General features: G+C 34.1%; 1 protein-coding gene across 1 annotated transcript; it reads left to right on the plus strand.

The window, feature by feature from the left end:
- The first annotated feature begins 303 nt into the window (after positions 1-303).
- On the plus strand, positions 304-11,923 carry LOC110704249 (protein S-acyltransferase 8-like). The gene is made up of 5 exons (XM_021882039.1): positions 304-978; positions 7,459-7,644; positions 8,627-8,929; positions 9,032-9,265; positions 11,072-11,923. The coding sequence occupies exons 1-5, from the start codon at positions 940-942 to the stop codon at positions 11,546-11,548; spliced, it is 1,239 nt and encodes a 412-aa protein (XP_021737731.1). The 5' UTR covers positions 304-939; the 3' UTR covers positions 11,549-11,923.
- Positions 11,924-14,654: the final 2,731 nt, after the last annotated feature.

The following is a 14,654-nucleotide window of genomic DNA, read 5'->3' on the forward strand; positions in this document are numbered from 1 at the left end:
ATAATAATCATGATTTATAAATAAGCTAAATTTAGAGATAACATTTATAACACTACCCCATCAATGAAATCTCAAAAAGCTAAAAATTAGTACCAATCCGAAACTAATTTGCCAGGTCGATGCAAAACTTTTTAAAATTAGTATTGACATTCCACTAATCTTTATGTGAAAGTTAGCTTATGTGGAATTTTGGTGAAAGCCAATTTATCTCGTCACAGTATGTAAATTGATATCACGTGTGATTATTGCCAATTATTACAGATTGTAATTAATCGGCTATTAACTTTAAAACTATAAATCTCACTTTCTTTCATAATTACAATCCATCAATTACCATGTATTCGACGACTCTCTTTCATCTATAATTCTTGTACAAATCAATGAGAAAAATATGACGTTCATACAATAACTCGAGACATCGGTCAGACCTTAAAACCCCTAATGTGAATATGAGATGAGCCACACCTCACACCCAAAAACAACAAAGAGATTATGAGGCAAACCGTATAAGAATTAAGAAACCGATGCTTCTTCTATTAAAAAAAAACAAAAATAAAAGGTAAAAAAATACAAAAATTGATGAATTAATGACGAAAAGTAAGCATTGGTAGAATACAAAAATATAGTGTAAATTTCTTGGGGTTTGTTTGTTTTGGTGTGTTTCTGTATTCATTTGCAAAATTACCACCATTACCCTCCATTACAACAACCAACAACAACACCCACCTTTTTCAATTTCTCGACGCCGCCATTTTCTCTCTCCGATCACCATTTTTCCTCTCTTTCTCTCTCCTATTGTTCTGGGAAAGAGAGGGAAAATTGTGTTGATTTTGTTTTGATATGGGTGTAATTTCAACTTTCAAGCTGTAGCAGAGAGAAGAAGAGAAAGAGAAAGAGAAAGAGAAAGAGGGGTTTCTTTGATAATTTCTGATTTTTCTTATGGAGAAGCGCGTTTATCAACTTTGGAAAGGCAACAATGTAAGAATTCTGCATTTTTTTTAAAGCGTTTTGTTAGGTTTTAGCTCTTCATATTTGATTTTATGTTTCAATTTTTTATTTTTGTTGGATTTTCTATGCTTTAATTTTCATGTTAATGGTAGAAATTAGTGGGTTTGTTGTAATTTTTTGTTTTTGGGCATTTTGTTAGAATTTTGCTGATTTTTTATTTTTTCGATGTAAATTGGGCATGAATTTGAATTTGAATTTGAATTTGGATGTATATTGCTTTGAATGGTATGTTAATGGTAACAATTAGTGGGCTTGTTGTACTTTTTAGTGTGAAGTATGGTGGGTTTTTCTCTTACATGAGAAATTGGATATGAACACATGGTTACAGTGCTGGTTAGGGTTGTAATTTTGGAGTTGGGGCTTTTGAATTTGGGGTTCTAGTGTTGCTGAATATCTTCTTAATTGGTTCATTTGGGAATTACTAGTTTTGACAGTATAGGTAGATTTCTCGGGTGGTAGAATCTTGTTGAAGATTCAGGATTGGGTTGATAAATAGTATTGGTGATGAATTAGCTAGCATATTGAAATTGCTTTAGCATTAAAAATGTGATATGTGTTGCTTTGGAGCTATATATTAGTGTCGGATATTTGTTGGTCCATTTGATTGAATGGGTTTGTTAAATTGCGTCTATTGAGCAATGTTGCTTTATATTGTGTGTGTTTACCCTTCAGCATGGAAATAATTGACTTATTTTGGTATTTGCATAGTTGTCCATCCATAGTGAAGTAGCGTGCTTTTGGAAAATTGGCAACTAATTTTTTTCAAATCTTCTATTTGTAGACTTTTTAACTGTCTGTTGATCTAGTGGAAGAGAGACTAGTATGAGAAACTAGTTTTATAAATCTTTTACTCTATTGTGCTAGTTTCCTGCTTATACTCTTACATGCCCTTGATGAACGAGGTGGTTCACACGGATAATTTACTTTTTTCCTTAAGCGGAGGTTATTTGCTTTCAGATGTATTTGAATTTTTATTGGATTTTCTTTGAATAAAGATTTGAGTTAAGAATCTCATTTGGTGATAGATGCCAAATATTACCTTTTCAGCCCTTATTGTTGGAATTTGGTTTGTAAGTATCTGTATCCTTTTCATCTATATTTATAACCTTGTTGGACTGTTTTTTTGTACTGTAACAGAAAAGTAAGAGCCTCATGTATCTCTGTGATCTTTGATGGATTAGACTTCATTTTGCATGGCTACCCTAGAATTTGATCTTGAACCTAGAGACTAAAATCGGGTGCAAAAATGAGCTAAGGGAGAGGATATTAATGGTATATATTCCTCGATATTGAATTGTAGCCACAGAAAAGAAAATGATACAGAGTACAATGACTACAGTCATTTCTGATCAGGCAAAGTCATAGTCAAATATAGACTTTCTATAGAGATGATGGAGGATTGAAAATAATAAAAACAAAGATAGCATTTTTTTTTTGTTAAAGTGATCCATATGAAATCTAATGAATTTGACGGTTCTGTCTGAAATGAAATAATAAAAGGAAAGACATCACTTGGAGATCCTAATCTTAAGAAAAAAATAAAATAAAATAAGAACCTAAAGAATACTACCTCCATGGATTCTGCTGTTGTTGGGTCTAATCAAGGTCTATGCATTAGTAGCCTTTATTAGTTTATTTGAACTCTTGCAAAAAGTTTATTGTGATCAATTCATAAAATGGTTTGTTCACCATCTTTATTGCTGTGTTTCTCAGGGAACTATTTAATGAAAGATAGTATTAGTAATTTTTTTTGTTTTTGTTTGTATAAAAGATGTTACGTTATGTTCTCCCCAATTCCTTATTTTCCACCTTATTTCGTTAGGGTAGAGGGGAGTATTGCTTTCTGAAGGTGTTCAAAAAACTTCAATATGCTGCTTAATCTGTTTCTTCTGTGGTTGCTATAGGCTGCCATTTAAGTCTTATATCCTGTTTTAACATCCTTGGGTTTTAAAAGGAATTGCGTATAACTGTATAAGAAACAGGTGTTGATGTGTTGAAATGAGAATGCAAATTGTATTTATTGGCTATATTTTTACAAAATTGTTTACCTTTGCTGTTTGTCATTCTTTCTTTGATTTTGGGAGTGCTAATTGCTAAAGTAAAGGATATTTTTTCTTTCCTTTTTAAATTTACATAAAACTAGTCAACTATTATATTTTTGTTTATAATATTGAAAATGGGACTGGCTACTCGTCAGTGTGGTCATGTATGTGTGCTTTATTTGAACTTTTTTATGTAGAGGAAAGAAAAATTTATGCAGGTGAGGTGAAGTGCTTGATTTGGCTAAACTGTATTACAGTATTACAGACGTGTGCTGTTTGTTGTTTTTCTTTTGTTTTATTACTATTCCTTGGCTACTTTATTAGTGAATTTCAGCAGCATTTTCAATTTATATGCATATGGCCATCTTTATGTAGTACTCTGCGTGTCTGTTTTTTTTTTTTTTTTTTTTTTTTCTTTTTCAAATTGTAGTGTGAGTTTTAATTGGTTAAATATGCAATGTATTGGCCAATGTGTCAGTTCTTTAGTTTTCCACTTTCCCCAGCCAATTTCCTGAGTATCCTGACCCTTGAAGGACAACTACATAATGTTTCATGTAGATCCAAAAGCCAATTAAGGTAATTTTAGAAATTCACACTGTTAATAAGCGATATGACCAAATTAAAAAAATTATGCCATGTCCTTTACCACACTTACCCTGTATTGATTATCAAAATAAAGTGCACTTCTGTTGGTTGCGACCATTGTTGCTTTTGATACAGAAACTGTTATTATCCTTTCTACTTCCTCCTTTACTAGTGCTGTCTGCATCACTGGAGTCTTGTGAGGGTTATAGCGCTTAAGGTCAAGGTGAATGCAGAACAAGCAACCTGCAATTGTAGCATTGTATACAACTATACATAAACTAATATACCAAGGAAATCTCCTTCCCTTGGATTAATTACTATGAAGAGCTTTTAGTAAGCTATTAATGAGGAGCCTCTTAGTACTTAACGTCTATAAGGAAGTTTGGTCCTTGGCTTTTCTTCAGGTCCCTTTCTCATTGCAAAGGGTGGCTACTTGTAACTGTTAAGACCTATATTGAATGACCTAATTTGGCTGCGTACATTTTCTTCCTTTATATCTAGGGTAAGAATTTGTTACTAATTGTTGCATCTGAATTATAACTTTCCTTCATAAATAGTAACATCTCCTCGTTTTTGGGTTGTATTGTATTTTAGTGACACTTGATGTTTTGTTTGGATAAGAAAGAATGCAAAGTGTGACACATGCTGTTTTCATTGATTGGATTTCTAGAGGACTCCTTGTCCTTTACTGATATTTTATATTCACATATATTCTATGTTACATGGACTTAGGAACGGGTGTTAGACACGGATACATGTCCAAGTGTCCAATCCGGCAAGCTTCAAAATTTTAGGACACGGGGACTCTGTCCGATATTTGGACTCGGGTACGGGGACATGTCAATACGTCACTTTAATTTATATAAATAAATTATATATTACAAAAGCTTTAAATTTTTCATTATGTCTACCCCTATTTTTTTTTAATTATAATTCTCTCCTCGGTAAATGCTCCTAATAAATGGCAATCTTCTCTCCATCTTCTCTATATTAATGGTGGTTTTCAAATAAGACATGTTTTTCTTTCATGTTTCTTCTCTTTTTTCCTCTCTTAATGGAAGTGTCCGACACGGACACTTCGTGATATTAGCCGTGTCGGATTAATATAGCATATATTAGATACAAAATCTTCCTTATAGTGACCCATATTTCATTTACAGATTTAGACGTTCATTTTATGCCTGAAGTCTTGATGCATAGGATATTTGTCGTTCTTTACCCTCAAACTTCCTTCCCATAATTTTACTTGTTTGATACTGTTATATTTCTTCTTGTCCTTGACATACCTGTATCATTAAAATCTACAATTTTCCTGTTTCATATCACTATGCCCATCCCCACTCTTTATGTTTTGCATTTTCCCTTTTGCTTTTTCCATGTAAAGCTAGAAGTTTTCTAACCTTTTGGTGAATTGGTGCAACGGTGTTTTGAGTTGGAATTGGAGACTGTTGATGATGAAACTTGTGTTGGGGATACAAGGACTTTGTTGAGCTATTCTTGCTTCTATATTGGATTAAATGTGTCAAAATTTTACTGTATCTTTATTTTATTAATACCTAAAGCGTCTTTAACCAAGGATCTCATGATAGATTTCTGAAATAACACTTTTTCTAGAAGTTTTCAGGATCCATATTGCACATAAGTTAGATCAAAGATGGACGTGCATCAAGTAAAAGAGCTGTAATTTGAGTTTTGTTTGGATTTATTCCCTTTTTTTTTTTGGGGGGAATGGAAGGTAGGGAGACAAACCTACGTTTTGCGTTCTAAAAATTAGATTACGCTGTTTTTTCCCTCTACAGTTTGCATATGATTCTGTGTGGTTGCAATTATGCTATTCTTTTAGATTGCCTCCCCCCCTTCCTTCTAGCCTTTTACTCTCTTTTGCTGATCATTTATCATTTTCTGCGTTCTCCCTTCCTATACCGTTAAGTGCGTTAACGCAAATGAGTCTCACCTGAACTATATCTTGGCCGTTAAACTAGTTTGGAATAGCCTATGATAGAAGCGTTTAAAAAGTGCGTAGTATACTGATGTGTTTTTAATTTTTTATTCTAGAAAACGATTATAATAGTGAAAAAACAAAATGTGTTAATTTTCTTAGGGTTCTTTATAGCTTACCTGTTTCCTCTTGGTTATATCGGCACTTAACTTGGTCTGAAATGCAATATTTTTCTCTAGTTATATCTAGATTTGTTTACTAAATGTGCTTAAATTTATTTCAAGATTTCTCGGGTAAATTGATTCAGTTGCAGCCTATTGCTTAATTAGTTTAGTTAGAGTTTGAGTTGGAGCAATATTATTAATTAGAAGATATTGCCGAGATGTCTAAATTATGAAATGCCGGATAACATTGCGAGATGGATTCTGATTTCTGCCAATAGCTTCCCTATTGAAGAGGAACTGATTAACTGACCATATCATGAGTTGTGCTTGAAGTTTCTCTTTTCATGTCTGGCCATGCACGTACTGCCTGTATTGGAAAAATTGGTGGTTGCACTGATTTAATGACTGACTCTTAATATTTGCCCTTACTTGCTCATATTTGGACTGTTTAGCTATAAGGCTCTATTCCCTGTAGCTTAAATTTTTATATCTTTTAAATGTGTTTGAATCAGCGAATCAATTTTAATTTGCAATTATCAGTTTCAATTATAAAAACTGCAGCTTGATCAGCACTCAGCATGAATTAGTTTTAACAATACAAACAAAAATTTTAGACTACTAGAGAGCCAGTAAGAGTCAGTTTTAATCAGCAAAATATTCTTAATTAGTTGAGTGGGTATAAATAAATTTTATTTTAGGATTAGTCAGTTGAAGAGAATAGGACCTAGTAGGACTTATGCTTGAATCAATTTTCTTTGTGTACACTTGAGTTCTTGATTATTCTTCAGGATGATAAGAAAGATGTTTTCTGAAAGACTCCATTATTGCTTCCTTGCTTAATTAATTCAACACTGTTCCGATATCTACTGGCCACTAGGAATTATACGCATAATTTGACCTATATCTATTTGTGACAGTGAACATACTTAGTTGCTTTGATTTAGAGATATATTTCTTATGCTGAATTTATTATGTTCCCAGCTCTACAATTTAGCCCAATCATATTCAAAAATTTGATTTTAAGAAATGCACCAGTCAGTAAAATAGTATAAGCATGCGATGGCTGATACTCAATCACACATTGAAGTATACAAAGGTCCTATACAAAGGATGTTACTTTTGTCCAGCAGAGTAACATGTTAGTTGAATGGAGTGCACTTAATGGTTGATAGTTGAGCCGCTTTATGTTTTCTCGCCAATTTGGTGCCTACGTATTAACATTCTTTGTGACTAAATAAGAAATATTCTATAAAATACCAAATATAGAAATTGTAAAAGATGCTTGGGAGTTTGGCCAAGAGGTATATTTTACAATGTGAGCTCGCATTACATGCTATAATTGATAACAAGTGAATATAATGTAGCAGAACCCCTAGCTCTAATCTGACTACTAACAGATAACTAATAGATTGAAATAAAATTCCTAGCTTGGAAATGGCTATATTTTTGTTTGATTTTATCTGTTTTTGTAGTGGCCCCTCATAAAATCTAAGCATGTTTGCGGGTTGCCTGTCTTCCAGAGGGATTTTGTTGGGTCATTAACCTGCTTTTCTTGCACTGATAATCTAATTTGTTTATTTTTCCTTCTTCTTAACCCCTTCGGGAGTTAACAAAAGTATGTTCTATTACTTCTATGGTTACTTGTGATTCCTGACTTCCTGTTTTTTTCTAGCTTTAGCTAGTTGTATTTAGTGTTTTAATTTTCTACCGACATTTGCAGATATTTCTTTGCGATGGACGAGTAATCCTAGGGCCAGATGCTAAATCACTACTTATCACCGTATTGCTGATCACTGTTCCAAGTGTCGTCTTTTGTATATTTGTAGCATGGCACCTCCGTCACCAATTTGCTTCATATAATGCTGGATATGCAATCATGGTGGTAGCCATTATTTTTACAATATGTGTAAGACTTTTGATGGACCTTATTTTTGCCTTTTATGTTTAATGTTTGCATATATAACTTTTACATGTTGCCTAAGTCTTCATGATTGCTTACCATCAAAAGCATGTTTTTATATATATATATATATATATATATATATATATTTTTTTTTTTTTTTATTATATATATATATATATAGGGGAGGGATCCGGTGAGAATAGGTCCATATGTGAGAATTCATACTTATGTGAGAACTGATTTAAAATTTAGAACATGTGAGCAAAAATTTAGAACATGTGACTCAAATTAAAATCCTAAACATATGAGTAATAATTTAGAACATTTGTGTGAGTAATATGTTTAGAACATCAGATTTAAGAATTAGAACAAGTGATTAAAATTTTATAAAATTTGCTTTGAAAATTTTAAACATATGAGTAAAAGTTAGAACATATGATTTAAGATTATGAACATGTGAATAAAAATTTAGTACAAACTGATATAAAATATAGAAAGTGCGAATAAAGAATTTATAACATACATGTAAAATAATAGAACATACGCTTTAGAATATGGAACATATAATTATAAATTTTAGAACACATGTTTTAAAATTTAGAACATATAAGTTAAAATTTTGGAACAAGTTATTTAAAATTTATGACCAAACTTAACTAATTTATGGTTTAGAACATGTGAGTACAAAATTAGAACATTTGATTTAATTTAGAACACCTAAGTAAAATTTTAGAACATCAGATTTAAAATTTGGAATATACGAGTAAAAATTTAGAATATAGATAGTGTTCTCACATAAGAAAAATTCTCACGAGAGCCTTCCTCTATATATATATATTATAAATTTTTTGCAAAGCTTTTGCCTGTCTCATGAATGTGTGATGCACAGTCCGTATTTCCCTTCAATTTATTTATGGCCTATTATTTCTGTTTCTTCTATTTATTGATGCGTTACTTATGTTATATTTGTCACTTTTTATAAAAGGTATTACTTCTTCTGTTGCGTACTTCTACGAGGGATCCAGGGATTGTACCACGTAATTTACATCCACCAGAGGAAGAATTCCGCTATGACTCTTCTGTTGTCGAGACTGGTGGAAGACAAACACCAGGCCTTCAGTTTCCTCGGACAAAAGAAGTTATGGTTAATGGAATTCCAGTGAGGGTAAAGTATTGCGACACATGTATGCTTTATCGACCCCCGCGTTGCTCTCATTGCTCGATATGCAACAACTGTGTGGAGCGTTTTGACCACCATTGCCCTTGGGTTGGCCAATGTATTGGTTTGGTAATTTATTTCTACTGTCTTAACTTGGTATACTGTGCTATGCGATTAACCTTATACATCCTAATTTGGTTACCTACTTTGACATATTTGTTTTTCTTGCAGCGCAACTACCGGTTTTTCTTTCTCTTTGTGTCGTCAGCTACTCTACTGTGCATTTATGTGTTTTCCATTTCAGCCTTCTATATGAAGGTTCTGATGAATGACAACCATTATACTGTTTGGAAAGCGATGAAAGATTCTCCAGCATCAGTAGTCCTTATGGCTTATTGTTTCATATCTTTATGGTTCGTCGGTGGACTCACTGGCTTCCATTTGTGCCTTATCAGCACAAATCAGGTCCGTTATGTTAGCAGAGTAATTTTTTTTTTGGAGCAATACATTTGTGTTTCTTTTCATCCACCCTCTCCCCACCCAAATTATTATTTTTCTTAATATATTTGAATGTTCTACCCATTCGTTGCTTTTATATTCTATCATGTTGACTCTTAATGTTGTCTGTTTGAAGTGCTGCTTATTCATCACCAAGCCCCTTGTGTAACCAACTAAGCTCAGTCGTACTAGTTGCATGGTAATGTTTAGAGATGATTATGAGAAAATATATTCTTGCTGCTATTGTTCCTTATGTAGGTGAAGTTTTAGATTGTACAAGAAGCACTTTTTCTTCACCTATACACGTGCATGGATTTTGGGAAAGATATACATTGTGTTGTCTCATCTTGGTTCCTTATCTCTTTGCCAATGTTATTCAGTTGCTTTGAAGTCCTTAACTCTATGAACATTTTTTTGGATACCTAAAACTTAGATGTTGCTCTAAATTGTATGACAACAATTTGTTATTGGTTTACTAGACATTTTTGGGTTTTCTCTTATAAAATATTCATTTCATTTCAGTTCAGCTCAGCTCAGCTAAGTTCAGTCAATGAGAATAGGCCCTAAGTCCAATATTTTTTTGGGGTGTGGGGGGTGAGTGTTGAAGTGGCCTTCTTTTTAAAAACACGAGTTTCATTTTTGTTAAAGAAGCTAATAAGCATAAAAGGAACCACTTTTAACTGGTGTTTTGAGTTATATTTGAGCAAGAATAATTAGAAGATGCTAGGTGATAGGACTCCTTGCCTTTTAGTCGTGATTAGTGTCGTCCTGCTATTTACTTGATCGTTATGATCATTTTCTAGTTAATGAGTTTGATCTCCTGAAGTGGATTCATTTGCATAGAAATAAGTTGATTGTAGCAACTTTGACGGTTCTGAATTTAGAGTGAATAGTCAACTTTTGAACTACAAAGAAGCTTAAACTTGATTAGGTTGAGGGAGAAGGATGTTTTCTGTTCAATTCTTTATTCAAAAATTCCACCGAATGAGGTTCTTGGTAAAATGGTTGGAACAAACTAGATAATGATTAACATGTGGTACTTCATATGTCCCCATAGCACATAACTTTCTTTCTCTCCTGATTTATTATGATCTTTATTTACATACGAAGTATATATTAAAATTATACTCCGTTATAATTGATATTTTTAATAGCAATTTTGAGTCAAACGAATACCCGTGCTCATGCACGGGATATATGTAGTATATAATATTATGAGAAAAAAAAAATAGTAGAAGTGATAGTGATAGTTATTAAAGGGTGGTTATTGTTTTTCTTTTTTTTTTTTTTTTTTTTTTTTAATAGGGGGCTAAATTTTAATTGAGTGATATGGGTAGTTATGAGTAACAATGGTGGTTATTGGTTATTTTTTTCCAAAAAAAAAAAAAAAAAAAATTAAAAAATAGGAGGGCTAGAATTGCAAGGATGGGAATTTGGAGTGATGTGAATGAAAGTTTGAAAAAAAAAAACTCTTAAATTATATATTAGATTAAAAAAAAATTGAGGGATCTAATGTTGGAGATTTACTCGACTTGGAGTCTTTATTAGTGATTTGCTGATCTTGAAAATATATAGTTCAAATGCGAGAAATTTGTCTGTTTGGTTTTTTGTGATTTATCTTGTGGAACAGCTATGCCGTCCGTATTTTTCGATTTTGTTTATGATGCATATATTATCTTGCTATATTGGTACTTCATTTGTTTGTTTTTCCCCCCCTATCAAATGGTCACTGCTTCTTGTCACCTGATGTACTTTAATTCATATCTCCATCAGACGACATATGAGAACTTCCGTTATAGAACTGACAGCAGGCTCAATGTCTACAATAGAGGGTGTTTCAATAATTTTGCTGAAGTGTTATTCTCAAAGATCAAACCATCAAGAAACAAGTTTCGGGCTTTTGTTGAGGAAGAGGTACCACGACCGCCACCTCTGCGTACCACTCCAGAAAATGAACCTGTGGATGATACAGGTGACCAGCGTACCAAGGTAGAAGATGACTTGGACTTTGGGGGAGATCTGCTTAAGATTTCACAGCGCCGTAATGTTGAAGATATAGAGGATACTATACGTAGCGGAGGAAATCATGTACTTCATGATAGTTCAGAGGGTGAATCTTATGTGGGTTCGGTCCGCTCGGATTATCATACTGCTCCGATTCGTGCAGATATCCGGCACTCTAGTTGGGGTAGAAGTGAGAGCTGGGAAATTGCACCTGATGTCTCAGCAAGACATGCGCATGAAGGATAATGCTGCGCTTCTAATATGAAATCGTGATTGATGGAAGTTGATATAGTTTTGTACATTTGATCTCTGGGATTTAACAATCTGACCCCCATTTGGTTGGTGTCTCTTACAGCCCCTGCCCCTGCCCCTGCCCCTCAGTCTCAGCCTAGGGATTTCATCCTCCAAGTTGTATCTTATTGCATCAATTTTTTTGACATTATATCCGAAGCAGTAGTAAATAGAATCGTGTGTGAGATCTAGAAAGATATAGCTTTGACATGGTCTGTTGCCTTAACTGGGATCATATCGGCCTTGCTGGTAATTCTTTTGTAAATACGAATTTGTTGGATGAAATTTTGTAATTGGTCTGCGAACTCTATGCTTTGTACTTTCCGTGTTTATGTTTGTGGTCGAAGCATTATTATTAATTTTATCTTAACTTTGTAGCTTCTGTGTAACAGCAGCCACAGCCAGAAGAGTGCCATAGATTAACTAATCTGCTGTATTTGGGTGGTGTGATCAAACTGGACTGACTTTTAAAAAAAGTACAAGCTTTTTTTGCCACCGCGCTTCCTATCCCAGATAAACCTTGTCGAGGCCATACTATTACCGGTGAGACAATCATTCTAGTAGAGTGTACGACACTAGAAACACGGTCGTGGGTCATTCACCGTGTATGGACATTATTTTCGAAATTTGACACAAGTCTAACACAAGCATGACAGTCTGGCTTATGTGCCATCCTACTCAATTTAATTCAATTAAATTGACAAAACAATTAACGGATTATTAAGGAGGCATGTTGGTATGACATGTGAGCCAAATTATATTTGGATCCGCTTATCAAACTTCGGCATGTGCTCGGTAATTATTAGTGCCCCACTTTAGTTATAGAGCGTCTGGAATGTATTAACAGTGTGCATGTAAGTCTTAGGTTGAATTTTTTAAGCAATTACAAAGCCTTTGTTTAGTATTTGCCACATGGTGTTTTTTTTTTAAGGAAATGGCAACTATGACATTTGTTAGGTAGTCTTCTTCCACACCCCCATAGAAAAAGTCAAAAAGAATAAAGAAAAAAAAAGGGAAATTCTCAATGGTACTCATGTACTTCTTTTTTTTTTTCCCAATGGTAAACACTAACTTTTCTAATTATCTATGGTAATCAATTATAAACTAATCTAATTCAATGGTAACTTTTTGACATTAATCCTTTAATATTAGCCTAACTGTAGTTAACTTAAGTCAAAAAGTCTAATCTACCCTTAAAAATCAGTTATCCCTCCAAATCAGATTGCCCTTTTCCCTCCTAATCCAAAATCCCTAATTTTTTTCTTTATAAACCCTAGAAACGGAAATCCCCAATTCATATTTCCCCAGTATTTCAATTATTTGCAATTAAGCTAAATTTCTCAATGAAATTCTCTCGTTCTTCTTCTGTTAGGGGTGTCACAATTGACGAGAAGCTTGATTGGGTGAAGCATGTCCATTGCTACTGCAAACCACCCCAGGCTGCTGCTGTCATGGTTTCGGAAACGGCCAAAAACCCACGAAGGTGTTTTACAAGTGCAGGTCTTGCGATTTTTTTGCGTGGCTGAAGGAGGAAGATGTTATTAGGTCGGGGGAGAAATTAGAGGTTGAACAGAGTCCCATTGTTGCTTTGAATGAAAAGGTGGATGGATTAGTGAAGTATATTAAGGGAATTGTTAAAATTGGTCTGATTATGTACTTTATTATGCTAGTTATTGTTGCAAATCGAAATTAAGAAGATGTAATTAGGGAGAATTGTGGTAGCCTTAGCTTCAGTTAAGTAGGTGTTTATGTATTCCCTAATTATGTACTACTTTTTAATTGAATAAAAGTATATGAATTTCCCTTATTTTGCATTCTATTTGTTCTGTATCAACAACATTGAAATTACAGATATTGCATGCATATAACACATGCATATAACATATAACACATTGAAATTACACATTCAAAGTGACATAAATAAACCAAAATCAGCATATTAACTAACGTTATCCAAAAACATCAACTGTCATACAACAATTGCATCATTAACTAATGTTGTCCATAAAACAAGTCAGCATACATAAGCTGATATCATTATCTAAATGTTTCCAAAACAAAACCATCAACTAAAATGGGTGTGCATGCTTAAACTAAGGAACAGGCTGGGATGCAAACAGACCAGTCCTAGCCTTCTTTGCTCTTGGGGATCTTCTTACTGGTTGAGAAGAAGATGCAGGGGCTGGATCTGGTTGGCTGAGAGAAACACCTTGAGTCTTTGCTCTAGGAGATGTCCTTAATGGTTGAGAAGTGGATGCTGGAGCTTTCTTTTTCTGTGATTCTGCTGCTGTTGCTTGCAAACCAGCCTTTTCTTTTCCTGTCATTCCACCTTGACAGGTCTGTGCATTGTGGCCAAAGGTTTGGCATTTGCTGCACCTGACTGTTTTAGATCTTTTGCCCTTGGCTTGCTCCCCCTTTTCTCTCCTTCTGTTTCTTGCTGGTCTGCCTATTCCTCTCTTCATCTTGGGTGGGAGAATCTCAGGATACTGACTTTGTGGCCATTGCTCTACATCAGGGATTGCCTTGATGGTGTTGCCATAAGTCAGCTTGTACTTGGTGATCGAGTACCAGTCACTGACATACTTATGAGGGTCATCATTTGAGTGTAAGATGGCCCTCATGGCATGCTTGCATGGCAAGCCAGTCAACTGCCAGGCATTACAAACACATGTCCCTGTTCTCAAATTTACTGGTAGCACTGATCTCCCATCCAACACCTCATATTCACCTTCTCCACTTACCAAACACTTGCATGATCTTGATTCTTGGCTAATGACTTGGAGTCTTCTGACTATGTTTGGATAGATATCACCTCTCCATTTTTCACATGCCTCTCTTCTAGTAGCCATCCTCACCATGGTTAGTCTCCTCACACCTGTAAAATCAAGAACATGGGATGAGCCATAATAAATGCATACAAGTAAAATCTATAAATTAAAGCAAGTAAGAAGGTACTACCTTCTAGCAATGTCATAACAGGCTTACACCTATCAAGGCTAAAGTTGAGTTGAAACTCTCAACAAAGTTTGATTTGTTCACATCTGACTTTATGGCTAGATTA

The sequence above is a fragment of the Chenopodium quinoa genome, unplaced genomic scaffold, assembly GCF_001683475.1.
Source record: "Chenopodium quinoa cultivar QQ74 unplaced genomic scaffold, ASM168347v1, whole genome shotgun sequence".
Classification (NCBI taxonomy): Eukaryota; Viridiplantae; Streptophyta; class Magnoliopsida; order Caryophyllales; family Amaranthaceae; genus Chenopodium; species Chenopodium quinoa.